At 52.2% G+C, this 10,837-nt stretch overlaps 1 protein-coding gene across 1 annotated transcript; it reads left to right on the top strand.

The window, feature by feature from the left end:
• Positions 1 to 1,377: 1,377 nt before the first annotated feature.
• LOC103760579 (microsomal triglyceride transfer protein) lies at positions 1,378 to 10,837 on the top strand (the record flags this gene model as incomplete). The annotated part of the gene is made up of 17 exons (XM_029962615.1): positions 1,378 to 1,559; positions 1,759 to 1,902; positions 2,393 to 2,500; positions 3,120 to 3,236; positions 4,328 to 4,467; positions 4,547 to 4,700; positions 5,202 to 5,359; positions 5,576 to 5,744; positions 6,194 to 6,301; positions 6,428 to 6,640; positions 6,747 to 6,961; positions 7,586 to 7,683; positions 8,827 to 8,948; positions 9,355 to 9,582; positions 9,901 to 10,025; positions 10,244 to 10,414; positions 10,690 to 10,837. Coding segments are annotated over 17 exons (2,600 nt in total), but the record flags the coding sequence as incomplete, so codon positions are not given.

The following is a 10,837-nucleotide window of genomic DNA, read 5'->3' as shown; positions in this document are numbered from 1 at the left end:
CCTCCCCTCCTGCCGGTCTTTGGCAAAGCTCAGCTGATTTCCAAACCCTCCGTGGCTGCTGGGGGTTGGTACAAAGGTTTAATTATTTGCTTTTCCTTGGGTGTGTAAGGCGGGGACAGGGAGAAGGTTGGGCCCCATGGCCTGACACTGCTAATCTTGCCCACTTTTGTTGTGTAGTCCCTCTCTCCCCCCCCCTCATTCCCTGTCTCCCGCCCAGCTCCCAGAGCCCACCATGAGCCCGCAGGCAGTTTTGGAATGCTTTTGCCTGCTTTGCTTTTCCTTCATGAGAACAGCAAAAGGTAAGAGACTTTGGGCTGATTTGGGTCCAGGGGCAGGATGGGGTTTGGATGCCCAGAGAGATGAGATGCTCATCCCAGGGCACAAAGAGCCTCCCTGGATCCACATAATCCAGTATCTCCCCAGACTCCAGCTGGGGAGGCAGGAGTGATTGCCAAACTGCAAACGGCCTGAGCATCTCCTGAGGAGGGGATATCTTTGGGATCCTGGAAGTCCTCCCTGGGGGATGAGGAAAACCAGAGAGCTGGAACTGTATAAACTGCACACAGTGCAGAACTATAAAAACTCTTCAGTCCGTCTCACTGAGGAAAGCCCCGGGGAATGAGCTGGATTTCCATTGATTCCTGTCTTTTGTTGTTATAACAAAAGCAAACGTTTCAGAAGCCCAGCAAGTGCATCAGATTTGCAGGAGAATTTCAAGTCACTTCAGAAAATAGGTTTGACTGGCTTTGTCATGGCAAAGGCAACCCCCCACCTCACACACGCTACAATCATATTTGTATACAAACAAGAGAAGGGACTCCAAATAATTCTAGATAAATAAGTTTAAAGCAGGGAGTTTGGATCTAAAGCTGCCCCATCAACTTCATTTTGCCTTGTCTAATGGGTAACACATAATATGAAGAATATGGCCTCTCTTCTCCCCTACAAATGTTTTTTGTGCCCCAGCTAATGTTGAACAGGCACTGTGAGATATCCCTCTTGTCTGTGGGCATGCTCAGAAAACTTGACTTTAGCATTAAAGTGTGTCTCTCTGGCACTCTCTGAAAGTCCTGAAGTGCCCAAGCAGAGCTCCCACTCTGGCCATCACTTCTAAGGCAGAACTGGAAGCCTGAGGTGGCACCCCAAGAACACCCTAATATCCAAAAGCAGGCACAGATGATTTCCCATGGAAACCTTTCCGTGGGCTATACTTCCACATCAGCATAGAAGTGGCCCTTCTGGAGGCAGTGATGCAGGTCTCAAGCATCCCTAGGGTCTGGGGCCCCTCTAGGATGGAAGTTGCTGGATGCAGCAAGGGGAGGGATTGAGTTTCATGCCGGCTTCCCTTCAACATCCTTCCCTTGCCTCTTTCCGCAGGGGATTTGCAGCCACTTTCTTTCCAGCCCAGGACACTGTATCAGTACCACTACACCCTGGATGTCCAGCTGGACCACATGGCCCCACCATCCCCTGGGGGAGTCTGGCTGCAGGCTCAGGCGTCGGTCCATGTGCACCGGCTCTGGAGGGACCAAAGCGGGGAAGAGCTGCTCCAGGTGCAGGTGTGCGGGGTGGGAAAGACATCACAGCTGGAATTCTCCTCCCGGGAGCACCCCAGGAGATGTAGCCCTCTTCCCTTTCTAGCCCAAGTCATCTGGAAAACATCCTCTCTGACAAAATCCGTTGCCTGCAGGTAAAACACACACCAGCCTTAGTGTGACACGCTTGGTCACTGCTCTCTGCCATCTTCTGCTGTCATAGATCCGTGACCTGAAAGCCCAACACAAGCCAGATGAGGAGAGGAGCCAGGATGGCCCTGGAGGTCCCCCTGCAGAGATTGAACTGAGCCAGGAGGCAAAGGCAGAGCTCCAGAAGCCGGTGTTCATCTCCTGGAACAGTGGGAAGGTTAGCTGGACACCTCCCGGGCTTGTCCGTGCCCTCTGCAACGCGCTCCTGCGCACATCCCAAATTTTCCCAGCTATGAAGCCCGTAGGAACTGTTGCTCCACCTCTGATTTCATATCAGAGCAGAAGGAACTGGACAGAGTGCCCAGTGTAGGACTATCTGGTCTCCCATATGATCCTAGATGGAACCCCATCCTCCAAAGGGGCTGCAGCATCCCATGTTAAAAGCTCTACAAACCATGGGATACAAGCTCCTTTCTGACCTTCTCCTCTCTAAGGCTTTGGAAAACCAGGATGGGGAGGAAAGGGAAGTTTTGTGAACATGGATCCACAAAGCTCTTGCTATTGAGGGATGCAATCCTCCATGAGAAAACTCTTCAGGTGTTTACAGAGTGTTGCTCAGGTTGCAGGGGAGAGGCCTTTTGGCAGCAGAGAGCCTGCAGGGACCCCAGAGATGTCCCCTCAGCCAGGCACCACCTCTTGCCCCCCAGGTCAAAGCTTTCTACGGGAATGAAGCAGAAAGCAGCCTGACCTCCAACTTGAAGCGAGGCATCATCAGTCTGCTCCAGCTGCAGCCCCACGCCAGCACCACGGTGGAGGTACGTGCAGAGCTGGGGCCAGATCCTGCCCAAAAACCAGGGACCATGATGGACCAGGAGAGCTGGCCCTGGAGCACAGCCAGTCCAGGTGCTTCAGCAGAGGAGGCAAAATTCAGGATAAACAGCACAGGCTTCGCTGCTCCAACTGGGCACTGAGCAAGGCAGACAACTTAAAATAATCTCTAGATGATTTTCAGGAATGGGCACACTTACAAAATAGTAGTTTTTCCCTGGACAGTAGGAATAGTGGAGAAAAAACTCTGCAAGCATTCCTGCCAAGCAGGATTTTCTTTGCCAGCAGCCAGCAAACGGCTAAGAAATCCCTCCCTCCAGAGCTCAGCGAGGCTGGAGTGACCTGTGAACAACGTGGAGTAATCCCAGAACCCAAAATGCAGGCACAAAGATGCTGCTGCTGGTGTCAGCCTGAAATGCAAAGATGGCCAGATGGATTTGGAACTATCCAACACCCCCCCAAATTCGGCCCACTTTTCCAGCTTTTTGGTGATTTTTCTATTTATTGGGTTGTCCTTTGTGTCTGTCCTCTACACAGGTTGTTTTATTGAGGATGATCAAAGCTGGTCACCCTTGCCCACCCTGGTCACTCACCTTTGTGTTTCAGGAGGATGCCTCTGGGAGCTGCCAAGTCACCTATGCCGTGTCCAACCACTCCATCACCAAGACCAAAGATCTCCTCAGCTGCACAAAACCAAACTCTGGATTCACCTCTGTAAACAAAGCAAGTTCATTACTCTCCCTGTGGTGGGCTCAGGTCGTGTCAAGTACATCAGGGCCATCCCCCAGTTGATGTTTTGTATTCCTCAGACTCATTGGATTGGGAATTTGGTTGACAGGACCAATGGCCTCTGTTTGTTTTGTTTAAAGCAGTAGCCCATGTTCAGCCCTGACATAAATAGATTAAATCCCGTAGATCTTCATGCAGTTATAGCTGCCATGATCAAAATTGAAGGGTTTTTTAAAATATATAAACTCTACTGAATAGAATATAAAACCAGACATCACCACAGAGAGCCCAGGGGCCCTGGCAGGGGTCTCAACACCGGACAGTCACAGGGTGACATCATCACTAATGCCATTTGCTGCCTAAAACCACCACTTGCACCTAGTCCAGCCCTTCCCCTTCCCCAAACCCTGCCACGTGTGGGCTCAGCTGCTCCAATACCATCTCCTGGCGCTCCCGAGGCAGAGGTGAAGTCCAGCAAGTGCGTCATTCCTTTCGGAAGGAGGAAATCCAGAGAGCTTCCCCAAGATCACCACGCAGCACGGCGAGGAAGTCGAGCATTTTTTGGCATCAGCTTGGTGGAAATTGCTGTTGCTTTCCCTTTTGCCTGGGGAGTGTCCTTGCTGATGCTCCCCAGGAATGGGCACTGAGGGCCATTCCTCTTCCCACACCATGCAGCTGTGTCGGAGCTGACGCTGTTGAATGGGCTTGGAGGAAGAGCAATGCTTTGGGAGGCATTTATTCCCAGTCTGCAGTCTCCAGGAGGAGCATCCCCTGTTCCCTCTGCTGTGGCTGAGCCCAGGTGACACCACTCTGTAATGAAAGTCCATGTGGTATCACCAGTCTGTCTCCCCATGTAAGCCACAGGCAAGAGCATCCCCTTGCCGTGGTCCTCTCCTGGTGCTGCCTTCTCCCACATCTGGGAAGGGGCTGGGCTCTTCTAGATTTCCCTTTCCTTTGCAAGCAAAGCAGGTGACTCAGTGGGCCGAAAAGTTCTTTTTCTGCTGATAGAGAGGAGAGAAATCTCCTGAGGAGAGGGCAAGAGAGAAAAGGTTGCATTTTTTCCTCCTTGCTTTTCCTTTTTCAAGGTTTTTGGAGTTGAGTGGCAGCCCAGCAGCAGAAGCCAGTATGTGGTGAAAGACAACCTCCTCCAGTCGGCCCTGGCAGAGGAAAGCCATGTGCTGGCTCCAGCCCTGAGGTCCAGCTCCAGCATCAAGATCAGTTCAAGGTGAGTGATGACTCCAGCCGTGAGCCACAGAGGGTGTAAATCACAGAGCACTTCCCAATGGCTTCTTCTCCCTTCACAGGCAGCAGCTTCAGTTACTGTCTCCTCCAATGCCTGGTCCAGCAGAGGTGTCTGGACAAAGCCTTGAGGATGTGCTGGCTGGCACAGAGGGACGGCACCAGCCCCTGGGCATGGCCAGCCTGCCCTTCAGGAGGGTCTGCACCAACTGCCCGTCGGTCAGTGATGCTACTGACCCCCAAAACTCACCACATGCTCTCCCCCCAACCCGGACACTTGTAGGATTCAGGGTTAAAACACAGTGGTAGTTTTGGAGGGGCAGGATGCGGCCCCAGGAGCACACACAGCTGGGTTAAACTCATCACAGCTCTGAGGGCAGGAAATATTCCCACTGCAGGTCGGGCTGGAGAGGATAAACAAGGGATTATTTCTGCCTCCCCAAATCCTCCAGGCTTTTCACTTAGGAAATCTGGAATTGCAACAACACGAGGCTTACAGTTTCTCCTGCTCTTTTCCTGGAACTCACCACAAATTGGGGCATATGGGCTTCACACAAGTCCTCAGCAGTGGGGGTGTGAGGCTGCAGTCGATGCCTGCAAGCAGCTGCATGACCCCCATAGGCACCTTCCCACTCCTGAATATTTCCCAAGTATAAACATTATCCCACGATAACGGGGGAAAAGAGGCTAAACCCCACCTAACAAGCCTCACCTTTGCAGCTGAGAGCCCACCTGAAGGCTTTTGACAAATGGGGAATCAAAACAGACCCCTCAAAGGTGGCGACTGCCTGGCAGTTCCAGAGGTTCATCCAGATGCTGCGCAGTGCCAAGAAGAGAGATGTTGTGGAGCTGCTGAGGAGAGCTCCTGAGGAGACACGGTGAGACTGCCAGGAGCTTTCTTTCCAAAATTCTCTGTGTGTAGACCCCTGGCATGAAGAGTCATTCCTGGCTGAGACAGCTGGGGTCATTTGGTGCTGCTCCATACCCCATCCCTGCTCCAGGCAGCCATAGTGCCAGTGTACTCTGCTTTTCCTTAATGCCCTGCATGGTTTTTGAGGGTCTTGCCACTGATGACCTCCCTCTTCTTGCTCCAGCCCCTTCATCGTGGAGGCAGCAGTGGCTGCACAGTCAACGGCTTCCTTGGCAGCTCTCTCAGAATTCCTGGATTTCAGCAAGGAGGAGCCCAAGTCCCTCCTGGAGAAGTTTCTCTATGCAGCAGCTTTCTCTCCCCGGCCTTCGGGAGAGCTTCTCCACCTGGTCTTAGTAAGTATGGACATCTCTTTTCCTCCCTGAGGGTCCTGCATCTGGGATGGATCCATGCCCTGTTTCATGCAGGAGGGAACAGCAAGCATGTTTTCCTGAAAAAGGAAAATGTGTTTCTGTAGAAATAAATATTCCTGCTTATGGGGTTATTTTGTGTGTGTTTAATGGGACACTGGTGATGGGAGCTGATGGTCCTCAGAGGAAAAGCTTTCAGCAGAGAATGCCTCATGTCAGTACATTACACATAATAAAAGCTTAATTAAAACTACTGTGGAAAATCAGTGGTTTATCCAATTAAACCGTGCATGGCCTCCTTCAAGGCAGGTAAGAGCAAGTTTTTCCTTACTTTTGTGCTGAACGCTCTGAGATAAGAGGTAAAACATACTCCTCCTCTCTATTTCCCCCCCTTTTTTTTCCCTGCCTAATAATACCCCTTTCCTGATGCCCAGGACAAGCTGGATGGGAAGCAACTGGCCCCTGAGATCTGGGAGACAGGGATGGTTGCCGTGGGCTCTCTGGTGGGCAAGCTGTGCCAGCAGAAGCTGTGTGGGCTGCAGGTGGGTCCTCTGCAAACCCTCATGCTTGGCTTTTTCAGACAGCCCCCAGCTCCAGGCATGCCCAGAATGTCTCCTTCCCCTCCCCTCACTCTTCTCCTCTTCTGCCCTCCTGCAAACCCCGAGCAGGAGGTGGAGCGTGGGGTGGAAACCATCCTCAGGGGGCTGGGAAGTGCCGAGGAGGACCCTGAGGTGGTCATTTACCTGCTGGCCCTGGGGAATGCGATGCTCCCTGGAACCATCCCCACCCTCCTGGAGCACGCTGAGGAGGGTCCTGCTGCTGTCACCACCACGGCCATCTCTGCCCTGCGGCGATTCCCCGCTCAGAACATCTCCAACGAGGTAGGAAGCAAAGCTGCCAAGGGTGGTGTCCTCTTCCCACCTAAAACCAAGTTGTTGGGGTGCTTTTGCACATCACAGCACTGTTTTCATTTCCCTCCTGCATCAGGTGAAACGAGCAATGAGGAGGATCTTCCACGAGACGAGGAGGAGCTACGAAAAAACCTGTCGCCTGGCTGCTGCAGAAATACTCCTGGATAACCACCCCTCACCCATGGATGTCATCAACATCCTGCTGGCCACCCAGGAGATGGAGACAGAGATGGCAAAATTGCTGCTGCTGAAGGTCCAGAACAGCCTGCGTGCCCACCACCACCCAGCAAGGTGGGCCTGGAGGGGAAGGTTGTGTTTTCTCCCCCTGCTCTACATCACTGTTTTCCTCCTTCTCCCGCGCACTCCATCTGTAGTTTTTGACCAGAATGCCTTTAAAATGTGCCACCACCACTTCCTGGGGCTGGCATGGGAGCTGCCTGGAAATTCCTGGAGGAAGAAAAGGGATGCAGATGCCACCCAGCCAGCCAGAACCCAGCATCCTTCCTCATCCTGCCCTGTGACAGTGGGACCCGGGCTCGTGTTTTCAGCAGAGTCCTTGGAGGCCAAGGCAGCTCTGGCTGCCAGGGCAGTGCACAGTTTGTATCTAGGTGTATCAGGGTGCTCTGCATTAATCTTCCTATCTGCACAAAATCAACCAAGCACTCGCATTTTTCAGGGCTAAACAAAAGCTGCACTATAATGTCTGACTGGTTTATCCTAATAAACCAGAGGAGAGGAGAATTCCAGGGTAGCCCAGGTCTGCTCGTTTCAGTTTTTTGCTCTGGGCAGTCAGCAGCCAAAAGAAATACCTTGGAAATTTATATTTCCTCCTTTGCACAGCCTTGTGTAACGACCACTGACATTTTCTCTTCCTTCCCTCCCAGTGCTGACATACCCTTTCCCTTTTGCTTCCAGGAAGATAATGAAAGACATCATGGGAGTCCCACAGATAAATAACTACAGCTTCTTCTCGAAAGTTGGCACCTCCTCTTCTTTCTCAGGACCTCTGACAGGTGACAGCACAGAGGACATGGATCCCATGGTCCCCTCAGAGGGCTAAAGGAGGGGCTGGCAGGGAAAGGCAGCTCCCAGGAAAGGCTTAAACTCTATAGAATGCCCCAAAATCTCTGTGTGAGGTTTCTGAGCACGTCCCCCAACACCAGCTGGCTGCCATCACCTGAGATACATACACACCCTTCTCTAACACCCCTACAGCAGGAGGGCTAGGCTGTGCTACATACTTTTCCCAAATCCTGCTAATTTGAAAGAGGAGCTTCAGCGGGACCTGAAACCAATGGTAAATAGTAGGTGGGAGTTTCTGTGCTTTTCCTAAGTCATTTCACTCCATTCCTCAGTTCCTTTGGTATTTTTAATAAGCTCTTCAAAAAGGAGAATCCTTATACTGAGATTAAGAAACAAACAAAAAAAAAAATCAAACTTCAGAGAGACTGCAACAAGCAACAATTGTTAAATGACTGCTTAATTCTTCATCCCTCAACTCTCATTTCTGTCCCTCTTCAAATTATCTCAGTCTAGCTTTGTGGGGGTTAGTGAGGGTGGAATAGGCAACACCTGGGAAATAAAAAACAACCTTACAATGCTGAATCCTTCAAATATTGCAGGAATGGGAGGAGAAGGTGCAGAGTTTTCCCCTCTGGATCATGTAGTTTTATCAGATATAGAATGGCCAACATAGGAGATCCATCCCTACAGTACCAGCTGTACCCTCTATTGAGGAGGCTTACAAATTACTAAGGAGCCACCAGCATCCTGCTTTTAGTGATCTCCCAATTCCTGTCATCATTCTGGGGGAGCTTTTCCAAGAAACCACCCTGTCCTGCTGAGCACTGATGTGGTGACACCGGGTGCAGGGGATGCACTCACCACGATCCCAGCTTTGCACATCCCACCTCCAGCCTCCGTATTTCCACGTCAGCCTTCAGCCCTGCTGCTGCTCTCAGAGCATTTGGGGTTCACCACCATTCAGTGTCTCATGTGCAAAGAGAGATCATAGAATCGTGGAATGGTTTGGGTTAGAAGAGACCTTAAAGCTCATCTAGTCCCAACCCCTCTATCGTGGGCAGGGACACTTTCCACCAGATCAGGTGTGCCAGGTGCTGTCCAGGGATCCTTATGGGCATCTCTCTGCCTTTCAGTCACCCAGGACCTGCTTTCCACCTTCGGGCTGGACCTGCTGTTTTTGGAGGGAGGATTCCTGAGGAAGAGCATCTCCGAGTTCTCGCTGCTCAGCCGCGGCCGGCGGCTCCACGCGGCTCAGGTGCACTGCTGGGAGAGGGGTGGGGGTGACAGCATCAATCCCGTGGTGCCACTGCCCTGTCTGTGTCCCCTCCTAGCCTTCTTAGGGTGCCTGACCTCACCTCTGCACTCAGTGTGCAGAGATCCCCAGAAACAGGTAAATTCATACCCAGATCACCAAAGTGAAGCCGGACACACCCACTCTGGAGAAAGGAGCCCCCTGACCCCGAAAAACAGAGGATTTGACACTGATACCTCAGGGTGCTCAGGTTGGATGCCTCATCCAACCCACTCCAGGCTGATCTCCCAATCCAAAGCGCACCTACCCAAGGGTTGGACAAGCATAGCAACTCAAATAGTGCTGTGGGACACAAAGCACTCTAGCTTTGCTCTGTGCCGCTCACACATGTCCCACCTCCGTGTTCTAGGTCACCATTGAAGCACAAGGGATGGAGTCGATGATGGGAGAGAACATCTCGGATGGGGAAGAGGAGCCAGAGCTCATGGCCGGGATGTCTGTCACCTTCTTCGATGTTCAGCTGCGGCCGATCGTCTTCTTCCAGGGATACACAGACCTAATGGCCAAGGTCCTCTTGAGCAGTGGAGAGCCTACAAGTGTGGTCAAAGGGAACCTCCTGCTGATGGATCATCACCAGGTACTGGATGGGGGGTAAGAAGTGACCTGCCTCCATGCCAAATCCTAGTGAATCCCATGAAGTGAGCCAGTAGTTGTTACTCACCACAGATACAAATCTAAGAGCAAGGTGGCACTGCTGGATGCATCTGGGTAAACAGCAGGATGGATGGATGGCTTTGCCATGGGACAGAAGTGGCATGGCTGGAGTTCCTCCCTTGCAAACTCTGCTGCAGGTTTGGGATAAATGGTTCCAGCAGCCACAGGTCACTGCCGGTGTGAGCCACTCATGCAAGGGCAGTGCCCAGTCACAGCAAGCTCTGCCTTCTCCATCTCCCAGGTCATTCCTCTGCAGTCTGGTCTACAAGTGACCATCAAACTCCAGGGTGGGCTGGGACTTGACATTTCAGCCGACATGGACGTGGGCATTTGGGAGCAGGAACTGAAAACCAGCATCAACACGAGGTGAGAGGGTGAGGAACTGCCTGGCTGTGGGGATGGGGGTACCTGGGGTCTCAGCACCCAGCACCAGTGTGGCTTTCCACAGTCCCCAGCTCTTCTCCTGGTGGGCCTGGTTACACTTTCCCATGGCCAGACCTCAAATTAAGGTGTTGATGGAGTTGTTTGGTGCCCAGCACAGGGCCGTTGCTCAGTGATCAGGCTCATGTGCTTCTATCCCACAGGGGAAGCCTCTCCATGGATTTCCAGGCAGAACTAGACTCCCCTTTCCTCCAAGCCACCCTGAGGAGCCAGACAGAGGTGGAGACCTCAATCCATTTTGACACCACGCTAAGGTTTTCCAGCAGCCCTGTGCTCATGTGCCTGCAGCTGAGAGAGGAGCAGGTCCCATACAGGTAAGTCCCTGGGTGCAGTCAGATACTGTACAAACATCATGATGTGCTTGAGATAAAGGAGGATTTCTTGGGGGAAGGTGGGAATAAATGGCTGTACACTTATTGAGCAGGGTGGGTCAAAATTGGTAGGAACAGGGCAAGGACAGTGCAAGTTCATGACAACATGGGTGGAAGCACCACCCCTAGACCACCAGGAGATGGTGAGTATGCTGTCTGGAATGAGGTCCACCACCACCACAGCCTCCTGACCATCTTGCTGTTACCTTGTCCCACAGAGAAATCTTCACGGTTTCCAAGTCTGCTGGGGGCCAGAGCAGCACCACTCGAAAAGGCAGGCGTGGCACCATGCCTGGGAGGGAATTTGCCTTGCACCAAACCAACTCCAAGGTCTGCAACCTCCTGCTGACACTGGAAAAGGAATAG

This window comes from Manacus vitellinus, unplaced genomic scaffold, assembly GCF_001715985.3.
Source record: "Manacus vitellinus isolate BGI_N305 unplaced genomic scaffold, ASM171598v3 scaffold_48_pilon, whole genome shotgun sequence".
Classification (NCBI taxonomy): Eukaryota; Metazoa; Chordata; class Aves; order Passeriformes; family Pipridae; genus Manacus; species Manacus vitellinus.
Note: the sequence above shows the minus strand (reverse complement) of the source record. Positions and strands in the feature narration are given on the sequence as shown.